At 41.6% G+C, this 20,223-nt stretch overlaps 1 protein-coding gene across 3 annotated transcripts in view; it reads left to right on the forward strand.

The window, feature by feature from the left end:
• Positions 1-20,223, forward strand: part of abhd18 (abhydrolase domain containing 18) — a 166,715-nt gene that overhangs the window by 30,139 nt on the left and 116,353 nt on the right. For all 3 annotated transcript variants that reach the window (XM_034180998.1, XM_034180999.1, XM_034181000.1), the window contains exon 4: positions 10,264-10,364. In XM_034180998.1, coding sequence (XP_034036889.1) covers positions 10,264-10,364 — 101 coding nt within the window. The remainder of the gene's footprint in view (positions 1-10,263; positions 10,365-20,223) is intronic.

The raw sequence follows: 20,223 nt of genomic DNA on the forward strand, positions 1-20,223 counted from the left end.
TGGATTAAGGCATGCTGGGATATGTTCAACCTAATGTCTTCTGTTTTCTTCTCAAAGTAATCCAGAAAATCATGTGCTGTAAAAGGAGAGTGAACTACAGGTGGTTGTCCATGAATAAGTGTTGCCACCGTGTCGAACAAGAACCTTGAGTTATGCTTGTTTTTGTTGATCAAATCAGAGTAGTAGGTCCGCTTTGTAGCCAGTAATGCATGCTTATAGTCTAAGATAGCATCACGTCACGCAAGGTGAAATACTTCTAATTTTGAGCGATGCCATTTCCATTCGAGACCTCTTGCTTTATGCTTGAGGTCACGCAGATAATCATTGAACCAAGGTGACTGTGTTTTGGGGGAGCGCGGTTTTAACACAGGTGGTGCAATCATGTCGAGTGTAGTTTTGAGCACTGAGTTTAAACTATCCACAAATCTGTCTACTGACTGGGTATTTGTCAAATGTGAAGCTAAGACATCAGGCAGTCTAGCTTCGAGTTCAGTCTTAGTTGAGGAGTTGATGCATCGCTGTAATGATATATAAGGTTATTGTTCCACTAAACACGGCAGCGAAACTGTAAACTTAATAAGTGAGTGATCAGACACCACTGATGTAAAAGGCATGATGTCAATATTCGTGACAGCAATACCACATGCGAACCAGATCCAGGGTATTTCCACTAATGTGCGTCGAATCCCGAATGCATTACCGAAATCCTAATGCATCCACAATTTCTTTATATGATTTGCAGAGGGGATCAGAAGGCTTATTTATATAAATGTTAAAGTCACCAATGATCAGACTGTTATCTACACTAGTTGACAAGTTAGAGATGAACGCACCAAATTCATCTAAGAATTCAGAATATGGGCCAGGGGGCCTATATACAGTGACAAAGTAATACAACTAATTTTTATTCTTCTGACCTTGGCAATGTGTAATATCCTGAGCGGAGCGGAGAATCAGATGCTCAAATGAGTTATATTTGTGACCTCCAACAGTTAATAAGCTAATCCTAGATTTATAAATAAGAGCAACACCCCCGCCTTGCTTTGCATCACAAGGGACATGACTAAATGTATATGCTGGTGGGCAGGCCTCATTTAAGGGGAGGACAGCTGTAGGTTTAAGCCAGGTTTCACATAGCCCAATCATATCTAAGTGATGATCAAGAATTAGATCATTGATCAACAATGATTTTGAGGACAGTGATCTTATGTTAATGACACCTAGTCTAAGGACCTCAGTGGGGTTGACAGTTGAACTGTTTGGGTTTAGGGGTGGTTCCAGAGTAGCATATATAAATGCCTAGAAGTAGGTTTATGTTTGAGACATTCCACGCGCGTTGTAGGTAGCAGACACGAAATCTTTGCTATTGCTGGAACAACCAGTGGGCCATCCTCAATTTCAACATCATCCAATATAGTAATGGGTATTAAGTTTGGAAAGCATATCCCTCTATGATTTTTAAGGACACGACTACGGAAGCAGGCCACAGTCTCAACTTGTTGAAATTCCCTCCCTGGCAAATAAACTGCAAATTCCCCGCTAAACTAATGGATTCCACACCCACATTTGTCATAAGCCTTGCAGGGTCTCTAATCCATGGGTTAAAGTTCTCCGTCACCGCGACGGATTTGGAAAATTTAACCACACATACGCGTGCACACGTGGTGTCATGCGTGTTTTGGGGCTGAAATATGATAGTCTCACTGTTAAAGCAACATCCCATTCTGCACTAATCAAAACAGCAGCAATGTCAGCGTGGACTGCGGAGGAAGGGACTGTGTGAATTTTCACTCCTCTCCGCTCTGTTTACTGCTTGCTATGAACCAAGTAGAGCGAGGCGTGGCTTTGTTTTGAACCAATGAAGCAATGATCCGACTCTGCTTCGATGGTTTGTCACTTTATCTTAATTTTCCCCCGCTAAAATCCTAAAGAGCATATGTCTGAGAGTAATATTTACCTTTTTTATATTAAACCGACCTGTTATGGTCTTCTGAAACGGTTGATAGATGTATTTTATAACATAAAAACGGGACCGATGCTAATACGTTAGCATGTCTATGGCATTTTCAGTGTTAAAGTTAGCATTAAGCTGTTCGCATCTCAGCACAGTTTGTGTGCATGTTTTCTGTATAATAAATAATTGCTTAATGTTTGTTGTCGTAAAAGAGTCAGATGTATTACGAATTATAATTTCTTTATTTTTATTTATATATTAATAATAATAATAATCAGAAGAATCAGAATCGCCTTTATTGTCATTGTAATTTCCATTACAAAGAGATTTGAGTGCAACTACAAAAAGGTGCTTTCCGTGGTGCGAGTAATTTTTAGCCAAATGAAAGATTGTGAAATTTAACGGTAAATTATTCAGAGTATATGCACAACTAATATAAACATAATGTAAAATAAAATGAAATGAAATGTGGACTAAGTAATGTAAAACGAGAATTATATTCAACTGGTTAAGTTTAATGACAATTTGTTTTGGTCAAACCACATCTAAGCTGTGTTTTTACACAAAAAAATAAAATGCAGTAAATTGTACATTTGTGTCTTACTTATTAAGTAATTTATTAAGTAATAAGTAACTTATTACTATAACTTATTAAAGTTCACATATTACACTTTATTCAGGCCTTTAAAATACTTTTGTGGACTCTTGCTGTAATATGTTGTCAGTGGTTGAGATAGTTTCTTTTGGCATCTAAAAATGCTCATAATCAGATGAAACCTGATGGAAATCTCCCAAAATAAAACAAAACATTATTCGAAGTATGGTTTTGACGAGAATATAACATCATAACTTTATTACAAGGTCAAACGTTGATGTTGCGTGATAAAGGCCTTTTAATATTGTTACGCAGATGATACCCAGCTTTATCTATCCATGAAGCCAGAGGATACACACCAATTAGCTAAACTGCAGGATTGTCTTACAGACATAAAGACATGGATGACCTCTAATTTCCTGCTTTTAAACTCAGATAAAACTGAAGTTATTGTACTTGGCCCCACAAATCTTAGAAGCATGGTGTCTAACCAGATCGTTACTCTGGATGGCATTTCCCTCATCTCTAGTAATACTGTGAGAAATCTTGGAGTCATTTTTGATCAGGATATGTCATTCAAAGCGCATATTAAACAAATATGTAGGACTGCCTTTTTGCATTTACGCAATATCTCTAAAATCAGAAAGGTCTTGTCTCAGAGTGATGCTGAAAAACTAATTCATGCATTTATTTCCTCTAGGCTGGACTATTGTAATTCATTATTATCAGGTTGTCCTAGAAGTTCCCTAAAAAGCCTTCAGTTGGTTCAGAATGCTGCAGCTAGAGTACTGACGGGGACTAGCAGGAGAGAGCATATCTCACCCATATTGGCCTCTCTTCATTGGCTTCCTGTTAATTCTAGAATAGAATTTAAAATTCTTCTTCTTACTTATAAGGTTTTGAATAATCAGGTCCCTTCTTATCTTAGGGACCTCGTAGTACCATATTACCCCATTAGAGCGCTTCGCTCTCAGACTGCGGGCTTACTTGTAGTTCCTAGGGTTTGTAAGAGTAGAATGGGAGGCAGAGCCTTCAGCTTTCAGGCTCCTCTCCTGTGGAACCAGCTCCCAATTCAGATCAGGGAGACAGATACCCTCTCTACTTTTAAGATTAGGCTTAAAACTTTCCTTTTCGCTAAGGCTTATAGTTAGGGCTGGATCGGGTGACCCTGAACCATCCCTTGGTTATGCTGCTTTAGACGTAGATTGTGGGGGGGTTCCCATGATGCACTGTTTTTTTTTTCTCTTTTTGCTCCGTATGCATCACTCTGCATTTAATCATTAGTGATCGATCTCTGCTCCCCTCCACAGCATGTCTTTTTCCTGGTTTTTTCCCTCAGCCCCAACCAGTCCCAGCAGAAGACTGCCCCTCCCTGAGCCTGGTTCTGCTGGAGGTTTCTTCCTGTTAAAAGGGAGTTTTTCCTTCCCACTGTGGCCAAGTGCTTGCTCATAGGGGGTCGTTTTGACCGTTGGGGTTTTTCATAGTTGTTGTATGGCCTTGCCTTGCAATATGGAGCGCCTTGGGGCAACTGTTTGTTGTGATTTGGCGCTATATAAGAAAAAAGTTGATTGATTGATTGATTGATAATAACTCACTTCAAGAAATAATGGCAAAACTCACGTAAGTTAAAAAAAAAAAAAAAAAAAAAAGATTAATCGATTACTAAAATAATCGTTAGTTGCAGCCCCAGTTTGTTTTAGGAGTGAGAGCATTTTACAGATTAAATGTGAATAAGCAAGTTTTGAGTTTCTCAGTGCGTATGCATTTTCAAAACTGGTGACAGTGTTACTTTGTGCACAGCAGAACAATGTTGTCAGTTGCTTTAGGCCGTAATTTTGTATTTTATTGACTGTACAGCGACACAGCACCCATTTGGTGTATTCACCGGAGTAGAACAGATCAAAATACTACAGAAGACTTTTTACTTGACAGTTTGAAGTGCGTTTTCTTTGTTTCAGAGGGCTTCATACCCATTAAAATTCACCAGAATATACAAAATTTGACTTGCTCTTTTAAAAAATTTCTGGGGGAGATCCCCCAGACCCCCATAATCAATAGTGTGTTTTTACTTCACAGATTGAAATGACTTTTCTTTGTTTCAGTGGGCTTAATACCCATTAAAATTCAGCAGAATACACAAGACTTGGTCTTTAAAAAAATGTTCTGAGGGAGCACCCCCAGACCCCCCACAATCAAGACTACACCCCACCCCCACCACCGTTTTATGTACCTTTATGTTCAGGTTTTGCATTCTTTTTATGCTTTGTCTCTCTCTCCTTAGAGGCTATTTAGAATAGATTTGTATGCTGTACAGTGTGTGCCCCCACTATGCCACATTTTAGGGAATTGCTGGCATTGATTTTTGCCAGGAAAAAATTTCAGTCAGATGAAAATTTATTGCTTTAACCCATGCTCTAATCACCTGCTCCATGGCCTGCTGTAGATTCCTAATGTTACCTCCATGTCGAGCTCTGTCTATGTTCGCAGACAAGATGTCGACACCTTCCCCAGTAGGGTGGAGGCCGTCCGGCATCAGCAGGCCACGGTGGCCCCAGAGCGAAAGCCAGTTATCAATAAAGCTAAAGCCTTGCTGTCTACAAAACTGCGCCAGCCACCTATTTAACGATGTCAGCCTGCTAAATGCCTCATCAGTACCCCGGGAGGGGTGGGGACCAGAGACTATTAATTGATGCCGACACATCTTTCTGGCAAGGTCACAAGTCCTCTCTGTCCATTTTTGTGACCTCTGAGTGCTTCATCCTGATATCATTGGTGCCAACGTGAATAACTATGTGACTATATCTCATGTCATGTTCCTTAGTCTGTCTACCCTTCTGCAGTGTCAGCACCCTAATGTTGGGAAAGTGTAGTAACACGGACCCACAACAGGGGGCGTAAATGAGCGGGCAATAGATGAGCCAAAAATACAACACTTTACTGTTGTGAAAAATGCACAACGAGAATACAGACAAATGCAGAATTTGGATCACAATCAAAATATACAAGGTGATGTGTGGGTAGGCTCGAGGATAGGAGACGTCCGTCCCGAGAAGGACCGGATCCCACACGATTTCCACTGCCACCGAACCCGAAGGATACTGGAGCCGCCAAGTCCCGAGTCCCCAGGTGGTCACCGTCTCCGACTGTCAGATCTGGTACTGCTGGCAGGAAGCAGAAGAACAGATGTGATGAGTGTGTGACAATACACTCAGTAAACAGTCAGCAAGTCGTCATTCCAGGTGGGAAACAACACCTCCACCTTTAACACAGAACACAGTTGTGCAGAGCCAAAGAGCTACTTATCGTTTTGACGTGAGGGTGAAGAACGTCACTCCTTCATGGAACCACAAAACGCAGCACCCAGCTGACAGCAGCTACAGCAACTCCTGCAAGCACTCAGAAAAGGAATCACGTGCGTAACGGCACAGTCAAATGGCTGAGAGTTTACCGTAGAGGTAGACGATATCTCGGCGACGAGGTGGAGATGTCGTCTGGCTTTTGTGTGTGTGGTTGATGACCTGGTGATTGGTGACAGCTGTCATAGTTGATGAGTGACAGCTGTCACCCCGGCTGTTCTTGTGAGGCGGCAGCGCTCTCTCGTGCCTGAAGCCCGCACTTCAGGCAGGGCGCCCTTTGGTAGCGGGCCAGCAGTACCTCCTCTTCAGCGGCCCACACAACACCCAAGATGAGATGCAATGTTGGGAGCTCTGGCCCCAGGAATACATTTAACGTCAGCCGGCGTCTGTAACCTGACTTTGCGGGTGATAGAATCCCCTATCACTAAAGTCCGGTGTTTCAGCCTGGAGACAGGAGTGGAAGTTACTCGTGGGCTCAGAGAATTCACATCTGGCAAATCCAAGGGGCAGAATCGAGTCACAGTTCGCACTGGCAAGTGTGATCGGGGTGCCACAACTGGGCACCAAGCCCTATGGGGCTTCCTCCACCTAGCCACAATCCGAAAGCCGTCCTCCACAGCCGGCGTTTCTAAGCTGATGCTAATGGGCTCGCTAGCCGGCCCGACACTAACCTCATCTGGAGTGCCCATAACATCTAACTCCACTGAACTAAGAAGCTGCTCTAACTTACGGACACGGCTCTCTAAGAGAGCCACCCTATCTTCCAACATCACGCAGGATTTACGGAGCGTGTAAAGTAGATTTAGTAGTGTACTTTGTGCACTAAGAAATTCAAGAATGTAGCCAAGCAAACATGAGCTAACCAATAATGGATAAGCTAACCACTCTTAAGGCTCACACAGACGCAAATAAATGAATTAAAATTCACAGCAGTTACACTGAAAAACTAACAGAAGTATTAAACAGGTAAAAAAAAGCAGCCGCTATAAAATACACTAAACAGTTAATTAACTAACAGGAGTGTAAAAAAAATGAAATGAAAAAATGATGATGGGGTCGGAAATAGCTAACGCAAGCTAACCGCTAGCGAAAATGCTAGCCGCTCCTAAGATTTTACACAGGAGTAAAATAATTACTTAAAATTCACAGCAGTTTGACTGAAAAAGAACAGAAAAATTAAATGGGTAAAAAAGAAACAGCTATAAAAAGGAACAACGGGGAGGGGAGGGGTCGACCTAGCTAGCGAATGCTAACCGCCAGCAAATGCTAACTGCTAGCGATTCACAATATCACTGTTGTTAAATAACATTCAGAGTAGATACAGTTAATAACCAGAAGAGTGTGAAACAGAAATAAAAGAAGCGTATACAACCGTGTGAAGTTCAGAGTGGCGTCACAGCAGCAAACAGTCCGTCAGAAGCAAGTTGCCAGATGCATTCTGGCAACTTCCTAATATTCCTAATATTTCACCTTGGATGCTCGTTGACCCAGTAATTGATTTATCATTAAGGCCATTTCAAAAGAGTTGTACCAATGATTTTAATGTTTTTGAACAAATTTGGAGAAATGAGGTATAAATACAGGCATTATTGTGAGATCTACAGATGGGTTGAAAGACCAGAATAATGTAGGTACAGCTTGTGCAAGTGGTCCTTTTCAACGGCAAGTAAGATTACCAGAGAGTTCTTCTATTTATACAGCCTAGTTGTTTGCCCGGAAGATGGCTTTGAGTGTTACAGAGAACACTGCCCACAGACGTTTTGTTATTTATCCAGACTCTCTGTCTAGTTTTACAGCTTTGCAGGGCAAAACTTTTAAACATCCTTTTATTGTTCAGCTTTTGGAAACTTTGTATAACATCAGTACATTAGGTAAGCAAGTAATATTTGCCTGGATACCGAGTCATACAGGCATTAAGGGGAATGAAAAAGCTGACAAGTTGGCAAAAGAAGCTCTTGCAATGGATGTTACACCCTACACGGATCTAAAGCCGAAGATTAACAATTATTTTAGAAACATATGGCAAACGTTATGGGATCTACATCCCAATAACAAACTTCATCAACATCAACTGCTCATTGAATCACTTAATCTTCTGCTGCAAGCTAAGCGACGGGAACACATTGTGTTGACCTGCCTTTGTATAGGTCATTCACACTTGACACATGCATATTTACTTACAGCGGGCGCCCTGCCTTATTGTTTACCATGTAACTGCGTACTTACAGTGAAACATATCTTGCTTGAATGTGTTGATTTTGCTCACATTCAGGTGAATTTTTATGACGTTCCATTCATGCATTAAAGAGATTAAACTTTTTATTAGATTTAAGTTGGTACCGGTTTGAGTCCCGTTCACAACAGTTATACCTTTGGGCAAGGTATTTTGTTCCAGTTGTCGAGTCTTTCGGAGGAGACTTTCAGCCGTCAGGCCCGTGTAAGGGAGGGACACACCTTTTGTATGCTAACAACCCTGCTTCGTTTGTCGTAAAGAGTTGGGATTTATCCCAGTGAAGTAGTCACATTCCTAAACTACTGATAGCCTGCTGTTTAACCTGTAATGAATGACATTGCGGTGACTTTTGTGTTTATTTTACCAGGTAAATATTTGGAAACTGTTTGACACTTATATAACACTTATGTGTTGGTAGTGTCATTAATTTCTTATCAATCAATCCACAGGGCCCGAGACCCCAGCTCCTGGGGGCCTATGCCCCCAGACCCCCTGCAAATTTGCCTCCGATTTCACAATCTTCATTTCACAGCCCTGTATTGGGGTTGTAAATAATAATAATAAACAGCACAATTACAATAGGGTCCTCGCAGGACTTTGTCCTACTCGGGTCCTAAATATAAAGTGACAAAAACCCACAAATGGCTCCTACAAAACTGATTCAATTTCAGTTTAATCAGCTTATATGAGGTCTGTTAGAAAAGTAACGGACCTTTTTATTTTTTGCAAAAACTATATGGATTTGAATCATGTGTGATTGCATCAGCCAAGCTTGAACATTCGTGCGCATGCATGAGTTTTTTCACGCCTGTCGGTTGCATCATTCGCCTGTGAGCACGCCTTGTGGGAGGAGTGGTCCAGCCCCCTCGTCGGATTTTCATTGTCAGGAAATTGGCTGATCGACTGCCGCTTTGCTTCATCAAAATTTTTTCAGAAACTGTGAGAGACAGCCAGGTGGAAACCATTTGGAAAATTCAGATGGCTTTCGGTGAAGATTTTATGGGGATCACACAGATTAAGGACAATTACAACTGGATTAAAGACGGCCCACAGCGGCGGATGGCGCCCCGAGCGGCGATCGACAGGCTCAAACGACCAGATCATTTCCAAAGTGAACGCTTTGTTGATCCGGGACGTCGTCTGACTACCAGAGAAATGGGAAGACAGCTGGACATAGCACTTTTTTGGCACATTCCACTGTTACAGGAGTTTTTGTAATGGAAAGAGGAAATGTAAATGTAAATGTGAATTTACATGTAAATTGCCACAGTCATTGATGATATGGGGCTGCATGTCAGGTAAAGCCACTGGGGAGATGGCTGTCATTACATCATCAATAAATGCACAAGTTTACGTTGATATTTTGGACACTTTTCTTATCCCATCAACTGAAAGGATGTTTGGGGATGATGAAATCATTTTTCAAGATGATAATGCATCTTGCCATAGAGCAAAAACTGTGAAAACATTCCTTGCAAAAAGACACATAGGGTCAATGTCAGCAATCAGAGAAAGTTGGAGCCAGATTGATGAAGAGTACTGTTTGTCACTCATTAAGTCCATGCCTCAGAGACTGCAAGCTGTTAGAAAAGCCAGAGGTGGTGCAACAAAATACTAGTGATGTGTTGGAGCGTTCTTTTGTTTTTCATGATTCCATCATTTATTCCTCAGAATTGAGTGAGTCCATATTTTTTTCCCTCTGCTTGGTCTACAAAAGTAACCCTTACTGACTGCCACAATTATTTTTTCTGATTTCTTATAGTGTTTCTTAAAGCCAGAAAGTTGCCATTTGAAATGACTTTAGTTTTGTGTCATGTCTGTGATCTGCTTTTTTTCTACAAAATTAAACAACTGAATTAACATCCTCCGAGGCCGGTGATTCCATAATTATTGTCAGGGGTTGTACTGCTGATCTCTTTTCACAGGCAGCAGTCTGTAAAGTTCACATATTCCAGTCATCATCTCCATCACAACGTCACTCTGTGACCTCACCCGTGGCACGAGGACTCGGCTGGCTCATAAAGATTCAAATCAAATATGTACTTTTTCTTGTTGCCTGAGTGTATGTCATCCAGTAGATTCAGTGTTTCCGTTACATTTTGTTTCTTCTTTTGTTTGCATTTAGACAGAGGATTATATTGACTGTCAAATCCATGATGGGTTCTTCATTTCCCCTCTGGAGCACCTGGTTCCTGGAATCCTGCCCCCTGAGGCTATCGAGGCCAGGTAGAGAGACTATCACGCATCTTCTCAACTATCCCAACTGTCTGTGTGAGCACATAATAATAATGGAATCATTTCATGTCTGGGTAATTCAGAGTCCTGGCTTGCATTTTTAACTCTAGGTCTGTTCATTCTACACTGGTGTTATCAATCAATCAGTCAATCAATTTTTTTTATATAGCGCCAAATCACAACAAACAGTTGCCCCAAGGCGCTTTATATTGTAAGGCAAAGCCATACAATAATTACAGAAAAACCCCAACGGTCAAAACGACCCCCTGTGAGCAAGCACTTGGCTACAGTGGGAAGGAAAAACTCCCTCTTAACAGGAAGAAACCTCCAGCAGAACCAGGCTCAGGGAGGGGCAGTCCCCTGCTGGGACTGGTTGGGGCTGAGGGAGAGAACCAGGAAAAAGACATGCTGTGGAGGGGAGCAGAGATCAATCACTAATGATTAAATGCAGAGTGGTGCATACAGAGCAAAAAGAGAAAGAAACACTCAGTGCATCATGGGAACCCCCCAGCAGTCTACGTCTATAGCAGCATAACTAAGGGATGGTTCAGGGTCACCTGATCCAGCCCTAACTATAAGCTTTAGCAAAAAGGAAAGTTTTAAGCCTAATCTTAAAAGTAGAGAGGGTGTCTGTCTCCCTGATCTGAATTGGGAGCTGGTTCCACAGGAGAGGAGCCTGAAAGCTGAAGGCTCTGCCTCCCATTCTACTCTTACAAACCCTAGGAACTACAAGTAAGCCTGCAGTCTGAGAGCGAAGCGCTCTATTGGGGTGATATGGTACTACGAGGTCCCTAAGATAAGATGGGACCTGATTATTCAAAACCTTATAAGTAAGAAGAAGAATTTTAAATTCTATTCTAGAATTAACAGGAAGCCAATGAAGAGAGGCCAATATGGGTGAGATATGCTCTCTCCTTCTAGTCCCCGTCAGTACTCTAGCTGCAGCATTTTGAATTAACTGAAGGCTTTTTAGGGAACTTTTAGGACAACCTGATAATAATGAATTACAATAGTCCAGCCTAGAGGAAATAAATGCATGAATTAGTTTGAACAAGACCTTTCTGATTTTAGAGATATTGCGTAAATGCAAAAAAGCAGTCCTACATATTTGTTTAATATGCGCTTTGAATGACATATCCTGATCAAAAATGACTCCAAGATTTCTCACAGTATTACTAGAGGTCAGGGTAATGCCATCCAGAGTAAGGATCTGGTTAGACACCATGTTTCTAAGATTTGTGGGGCCAAGTACAATAACTTCAGTTTTATCTGAGTTTAAAAGCAGGAAATTAGAGGTCAACCATGTCTTTATGTCTGTAAGACAATCCTGCAGTTTAGCTAATTGGTGTGTGTCCTCTGGCTTCATGGATAGATAAAGCTGGGTATCATCTGCGTAACAATGAAAATTTAAGCAATACCGTCTAATAATTCTGCCTAAGGGAAGCATGTATAAAGTGAATAAAATTGGTCCTAGCACAGAACCTTGTGGAACTCCATAATTAACTTTAGTCTGTGACCAAGATTCCCCATTTACATGAACAAATTGTAATCTATTAGACAAATATGATTCAAACCACCGCAGCGCAGTGCCTTTAATACCTATGGCATGCTCTAATCTCTGTAATAAAATTTTATGGTCAACAGTATCAAAAGCAGCACTGAGGTCTAACAGAACAAGCACAGAGATGAGTCCACTGTCCGAGGCCATAAGAAGATCATTTGTAACCTTCACTAATGCTGTTTCTGTACTATGATGAATTCTAAAACCTGACTGAAACTCTTCAAATAGACCATTCCTCTGCAGATGATCAGTTAGCTGTTTTACAACTACCCTTTCAAGAATTTTTGAGAGAAAAGGAAGGTTGGAGATTGGCCTATAATTAGCTAAGATAGCTGGGTCAAGTGATGGCTTTTTAAGTAATGGTTTAATTACTGCCACCTTAAAAGCCTGTGGTACATAGCCAACTAACAAAGATAGATTGATCATATTTAAGATCGAAGCATTAAATAATGGTAGGGCTTCCTTGAGCAGCCTGGTAGGAATGGGGTCTAATAAACATGTTGATGGTTTGGATGAAGTAACTAATGAAAATAACTCAGACAGAACAATCGGAGAGAAAGAGTCTAACCAAATACCAGCATCACTGAAAGCAGCCAAAGATAACGATACGTCTTTGGGATGGTTATGAGTAATTTTTTCTCTAATAGTTAAAATTTTGTTAGCAAAGAAAGTCATGAAGTCATTACTAGTTAAAGTTAATGGAATACTCAGCTCAATAGAGCTCTGACTCTTTGTCAGCCTGGCTACAGTGCTGAAAAGAAACCTGGGGTTGTTCTTATTTTCTTCAATTAGTGATGAGTAGAAAGATGTCCTAGCTTTACGGAGGGCTTTTTTATAGAGCAACAGACTCTTTTTTCCAGGCTAAGTGAAGATCTTCTAAATTAGTGAGACGCCATTTCCTCTCCAACTTACGGGTTATCAGCTTTAAGCTACGAGTTTGTGAGTTATACCACGGAGTCAGGCACTTCTGATTTAAAGCTCTCTTTTTTAGAGGAGCTACAGCATCCAAAGTTGTCTTCAATGAGGATGTAAAACTATTGACGAGATACTCTATCTCACTTACAGAGTTTAGGTAGCTACTCTGCACTGTGTTGGTATATGGCATTAGAGAACATAAAGAAGGAATCATATCCTTAAACCTAGTTACAGCGCTTTCTGAAAGACTTCTAGTGTAATGAAACTTATTCCCCACTGCTGGGTAGTCCATCAGAGTAAATGTAAATGTTATTAAGAAATGATCAGACAGAAGGGAGTTTTCAGGGAATACTGTTAAGTCTTCTATTTCCATACCATAAGTCAGAACAAGATCTAAGATATGATTAAAGTGGTGGGTGGACTCATTTACTTTTTGAGCAAAGCCAATAGAGTCTAATAATAGATTAAATGCAGTGTTGAGGCTGTCATTCTCAGCATCTGTGTGGATGTTAAAATCGCCCACTATAATTATCTTATCTGAGCTAAGCACTAAGTCAGACAAAAGGTCTGAAAATTCATAGAGAAACTCACAGTAACGACCAGGTGGACGATAGATAATAACAAATAAAACTGGTTTTTGGGACTTCCAATTTGGATGGACAAGACTAAGAGTCAAGCTTTCAAATGAATTAAAGCTCTGTCTGGGTTTTTGATTAATTAATAAGCTGGAATGGAAGATTGCTGCTAATCCACCGCCCCGGCCCGTGCTACGAGCATTCTGACAGTTAGTGTGACTTGGGGGTGTTGACTCATTTAAACTAACATATTCATCCTGCTGTAACCAGGTTTCTGTAAGGCAGAATAAATCAATATGTTGATCAATTATTATATCATTTACCAACAGGGACTTAGAAGAGAGAGACCTAATGTTTAATAGACCACATTTAACTGTTTTAGTCTGTGGTGCAGTTGAAGGTGCTATATTATTTTTTCTTTTTGAATTTTTATGCTTAAATAGATTTTTGCTGGTTATTGGTAGTCTGGGAGCAGGCACCGTCTCTACGGGGATGGGGTAATGAGGGGATGGCAGGGGGAGAGAAGCTGCAGAGAGGTGTGTAAGACTACAACTCTGCTTCCTGGTCCCAACCCTGGATAGTCACGGTTTGGAGGATTTAAGAAAATTGGCCAGATTTCTAGAAATGAGAGCTGCTCCATCCAAAGTGGGATGGATGCCGTCTCTCCTAACAAGACCAGGTTTTCCCCAGAAGCTTTGCCAATTATCTATGAAGCCCACCTCATTTTTTGGACACCACTCAGACAGCCAGCAATTCAAGGAGAACATGCGGCTAAACATGTCACTCCCGGTCTGATTGGGGAGGGGCCCAGAGAAAACTACAGAGTCCGACATTGTTTTTGCAAAGTTACACACCGATTTAATGTTAATTTTAGTGACCTCCTATTGGCGTAACCGGGTGTCATTACTGCCGACGTGAATTACAATCTTACCAAATTTACGCTTAGCCTTAGCCCAGTCAGCCTGCTTTCCCGGCTGCTTGGGATCTGCCAGGGGGTAACTAACAGCGGCTAAGCTACCTTGGTCCGCACCGACTACAGGGGCCTGGCTAGCTGTAGAATTTTCCACGGTGCGGAGCCGAGTCTCCAATTCGCCCAGCCTGGCCTCCAAAGCTACGAATAAGCTACACTTATTACAAGTACCGTTACTGCTAAAGGAGGCCGAGGAATAACTAAACATTTCACACCCAGAGCAGAAAAGTGCGGGAGAGACAGGAGAAGCCGCCATGCTAAATCGGCTAAGAGCTAGTAGCTACGCTAAGCTAGCGGATTCCTAAAAACACGCAAAATGAATAACGTGTAAATAATTTAGAGGTGATTCAGCAGAAGGAGTGCTTTAGTTAAGGCACGTAAAGATTACACTGGGAAACAAATCGTAATCTAGATAACTAGATCAATCTAACTGCGCAGATTAAACAGCTAACAGATACAGAAAAACACCGCTGTGCTCCGGAACAGGAAGTGATACAATACCGCAGTGAGAGCCAACCACCAGTAGTGTTATGAATGAGTGAATTCATGAATAAATCTCTAGAAGAAGAGAGCTGGAACCCCTGAAGAGGAAGTGCTGAGTACACAGCCTGACCTGGCTCGCCTCAGACTAGACCACGTAGTTTCATTGGGACTGATTCTGGTCTTGTTTTATTACCACACCTGTCAACCTGTATGTAGTTTTGATACCAGGCATCCATCAAAATATGCTGGTATAATTTCTCTCTCCAAAGTACTAAAAGGTCACTCAGCAGCTGTGCTGCATGCAGGGCCATGCCTGCGCAAAAGCAAAAGAAGTTCCACCAGTCACAGCACTGTGTCCTGTCCCCACCGCTGGTCTGTTGCTCACATGTGTCCAGAACAAAGATGTTACAGGTAGGCGGAGGGAACTAGCTGTTGGGGACCAGCCATGTCTGTCATTTCTGGGCATTTGCTGATAAATTTCTGAGATAATATGGCTCGTGCGATCAGTTGTACAAACAAACCAAGAAGTCTGCGCTGCAGTATTTCCATCAAGTGAAATTTTCACGTTATTTTATTTGCATGTTAGCACAGTGGTTCTCAATCATTTAATAATGAGTACCACTTTAGAAAATATTTGACTTTCCAAATACCACCATGCCAACCAGAATTAAAATGATTAACTCAGTTTATTTATATAGTGCCAAATCACAACATAGTTGCCCCAAGGCACTTCACGAGGCTCAGGTGTAACTTTACCACCCCCTGAATAAGCACACTGGCAACAGTGGTGAGGAAAACTCCCTGGAAAAATTAAAGTGTATGAAGAAACTAGGCATCCAGCACCCTGTATCACAGGAAACTGGATGACCCCCAGCCTGCGGTGCAATTACTTGCTTGGTCATCTCAGTGGACTGTTTGCTTGATGTTGTTCTGTTTCCTGTTTCCTCAGCTTGAAAAAAATTGAGCGTGCAAGCGTGTCTCCATGACGCTGTTTCTTTACAGGCTGAACACACGGATTTTTTTTTTACATTGAAAAAAAGTCAGAATACTTTATTTTCAGGAGCTAATGGACTTTCTATCTAACCGTGAGAGATCTTTGTGAGGAGCTCCGCAAAACCGACTGGCGATCGCGCGCAATCCGTGCGTGGGGACTCCTCTGGTGGAGCGGACTTTGGAAATCACAAGTGGATTATTGTTCAGGTTTTTTTTTTATTCTTCTCAGTGGAGCTGGTAGGGTTTATTTTTGTTTTACTTTGAGTGTCTGTCTTGATGCGAGACTGTTCTGTAACGGAGCAGCGCACACTGCACTCACGCAGTGTGCACGCGCACTAAGTTTTTGCACAGTGGAAAGCAGCTCCATTTACCGTGACTGCATCAAAATGAACAGTTATCACTTCAAAACGAGTCATCATAATACGACATCACACTTATATAAACTTTGTAATTAATCTGTGGTTCAGTTATTAGTGTTAGCAGCATTTTGTTCAGGTGCGCAGTTTCCTGTAAGAAACGCTGTCGGAAACACTTGGAAATGTTCTGATTTGAGTGCGACATGTCCTTTAAAACAGAGAAGAATGGAAATAATGCATGTCACTGTCCAACACCAAAATCTCAGTCTCTGTGTACCTGATTAATTTTGAATTCCGTCCTGCTGTTTTCTTCATAAAAGCCTCCCTGTTCATTTGTCACAGAGGCTGCAGTATCGTTGTTAGCCTCTGATCTGATCTATCCCACAGCAGATAGTGTTGATTGAGTTGGCTGTGCACCTGCCTCCATGACGCTCGCCGCCGGCGATCGCTGCGTCCCCGCCAAGACGAAACAAAAAAAATGCAGAGATCTGGCTTTGTGTAAGACTTGTTTTGTCATGGTTTGTGTCATCTGGATGTAAACAGGATAAAATAAAGAAGTTGTTTATGTGAAATTTCCCGCAAAAGCGGGTTGCCTGCCATTAGATTCCCACGAAGTCTCCCACTAAAACATCATGAGATGACACTATACTATAGCGGCTCTAGATGGCAGTATGATGGCGGGGCGCCATTGTTCCATTGTCTGGGGAAAACCCTGTAAAAAAAAAAAAAAAAAAAAAAAAAAAAAAAAAACCCTGATAAATAACATGTACATAAGTATTAACAGTCTTTGCCATGAAGCTCAAATTGATCTCCATTGCTTCCTGTTTCCACTGATCATTCTTGAGAGTTTTCTAAAGCTTAATTGGAGTCCACCTGGGGTAAATTCACTTGGTTGGACATGATTTGGAAAGACACACACCTGTCTTTGGTTCCTGTTGTTGTCACCGTGGAAAGTGAAGTTTTCTCTTCAACCTCCTGCTTATTGTCCTTTATGACACTGTTTGTGCTGTTTGTTCCACAGTAATATGTCTGAAATTCAGCCTGTGTTTATGAAGTTCCACACAGGTTGAAAGTAGCAGACATGCAATATTTGGAATATTTGTGTTAGCAAGTTTTCATGCAGCTGTCTCTTTTAAATGTTATGAAAGGCATAAAAATTTACATCTTGGTTGTGTAATGTTAATTTGCAATTGTTGTTGTGTGGTTTCTCCATGTTGTTTTGATTGCAGCGCCTCTCTGGTGCTCAAGGGATTGTGGGATATCTCGATAGGGTGAATGGGGTACTTCTCGTGACGTCATGAATCTGGTCATGTGGGTTTGTTGACGTCGGCAGTTGGCAGAAAGCTGTAGCGCACAATACATTTTTACAGGCGTGGCAGGATTGCAAAATACTGCCAGTCAGCTGCTGCGTTATTAACGGCACCGGTCGTTTCCTGGAGGGTTCAGAGACACATTGCCTGAGAAGTTCTAATCGGGAACCAAAAAGATCTGTGTAGATTACTGCAATTTGACGCAAGAGCTGTGTGCCGTCGGCTCTCTCCTGTTTGTGGGATCCACTTCCTGTCAGGTGAGTTGTGAGTACATTTAAATCATCTACTTTAGTTTGGCACGTCAGTTCAATAAAGTTCCTCCCTTTTAATTTCCACGAGCAGTCGTTTATCAACACCATATATTTACATACAGTGCTGTAAAATGTTTGAGGGGACGATGAGCTCGTCTGTCTAAGACATTAATTTAATGACATCTCTGTCCAAAATGACACATGAATCCACTAAAAGCCCAGATGTCCCAGTTTGACACCAGGTTCATGGAACTGAGCAGCGTGAAACCTGATCCAGGCAGAAATAATCATCTGTAAATACATGATGCCACAATTTATTTTTTTTACAACCTATTTTAAAAAAAGTATCAAATATGTGAAGGAGAAGCTAAAAATGTGTAGTTAATATTATTATTTCTTCAGCTTATAAGAGTATTTCAGAGACACATACACAGGAGATGTCTCTGCCCTCCTAGTCCCCGGGCCGCGCCCGTCTCCTCCGAGTCCCCGGGCCGCGCCCGTCTCCTCCGAGTCCCCGGGACGCGCCCGTCTCCTCCGAGTCCAGTTTGGGCACAAGTGAAAAGAATGCAGCACTTTGACAAATGTCTGTAAGTTTTTGAAGTACTTCACTGTCAGGTAGGTCAGGTGATGGTGTTTAGTTAATCAACTTCACTTTTCCTGTTTCTTTTCAAGAGGTGTTTGAATTCAGATATCAGAATCAGAACAGCCTTTATTCAAGTATCCACAGGAAAACAAGGAGTTTGACTCTGGTTTGAACTGTACTCTCTCTGTACCAGCACGCATAAATATACACTAAACACTGTATCGTTCACAGTAAAATATGCAAATAAAATAAAGTAAACAGAACTGGAGATGCACAGAACAGACTGGATGATGGATGTGTAGAAGATTCTGAGCAGTTCCTGGGACAGGTTGAACTTCCTGAGCTGTCTGAGGAAGTACATCTTCCTGATGGAGTCTATGTGGGAGGTCCTGAAGTCCATGATCATTTCCACAGTCTTGAGCAGGTTCAGCTCCAGTTTTTTCTGACCACACCAGAAGACCACCTGTTCCACTTCCTGTCTGACCTCGGATCGATCTACAGAGCAAAATGACGTCTACTGTTAGATCGTTCTCTCATGTATCAGTCTGACCGTGTGTGTGCTCGCTGTGTGTGTACGGTTATTAAAGGACATGCTGCATGCTTTTTAACATCCCACTGAGCAATACAACATTAACATACTCATGATTGTAAGTCTCCCTGCGCACATGTGCTCATAATTAGTGGTTTCTGATGGTTTTTTTATTCCTCTCCCTAAGCGAGGTACCAGGTGCATTTCTGGAAGACGTCTCACTCGGCACTTCTTGGCATTTCTCTGCGTGTGACATAGTTAACAGCAAAACAGAAACATGGTAAATGGACTGCATTTATATAGCTCTTTTCCATCTGCATCAGATGCTCAAAGCGCTTTACAATAATGCCTCACATTCACCCTGATGTGAGGCTGCTGCCATACAAAGCGCTCACTACACACCGGGGGAAACTAGGGGATTAAGGACCTTACCCAAGGGCCCGTAGTGATTTTCCAATCAGGCTGGGATTTGAACCAAGGATCTTCTGGTTTCAAACCAAACGCTAAACCACTAGACCATCACCTCTGTCTGTCTCTGTCTGGGAAACATCCCAGACAGGCAGGCAGATTTACCAAACTTGAAAAGCCAAAGATCGTTTTCAGGAGTGATGTGTTATTAGTTGGCCTGTTTGAAAAGCCCCCTGGGTGCTCCAATGAGTGCATCCAGTGCGCCCTGCGCCATTATGCATGGTGATCAGTGAAAGCAGACGGAGAGCCTCTGATGACAATCTCACGCGCTCAAACAAAGAGTGTGTCAGGATTGCTCCACTAATTTGCATGTGAATGTTACTGGATAACTCTGTTGCTTTCTCGCCGTAAAGCACTGTTTACCATATCAATGGAGTGAGGGGGAGGGCCTCTCCTCCGACTGTAAGGAGCCAAAGTGTGAATGAAAGCTGCTTTAGCAGCACAGAACACTCCAAAACAGAATAGAAGGAGATGTTTGTGATGTGACCTTTGTGTAATGGCAGACAGAAATTGCTTTGAGATGAAGACAAAAAACCCCACGCATAAACCATTTTGTATATATTGTTCAAAATATGCATTTGTGTTTATTGTTTGAACCTTTTTGTTGTACAGTCTTTCACACAAGACCTCAAATTACCTTTATAAAGTGTCAAAACAGTTATTATAGTTTGCTGTGTGTTTTGAATAAATGTGTGGAAAATTATTTCCTCTTTACTTTTTTCTTATTTTTGATTGTAAACCTTTATTACACTTATAAAACACAACAAAAACATATATATTCTGAAAGCACAGGTTGTCCTGAAAAAAAGAGACATAAAACTTGATTGTGGGATGCAGGGAGAGCTGTTAACAGCAA

The sequence above is a fragment of the Thalassophryne amazonica genome, chromosome 11, assembly GCF_902500255.1.
Source record: "Thalassophryne amazonica chromosome 11, fThaAma1.1, whole genome shotgun sequence".
NCBI lineage: Eukaryota > Metazoa > Chordata > Actinopteri > Batrachoidiformes > Batrachoididae > Thalassophryne > Thalassophryne amazonica.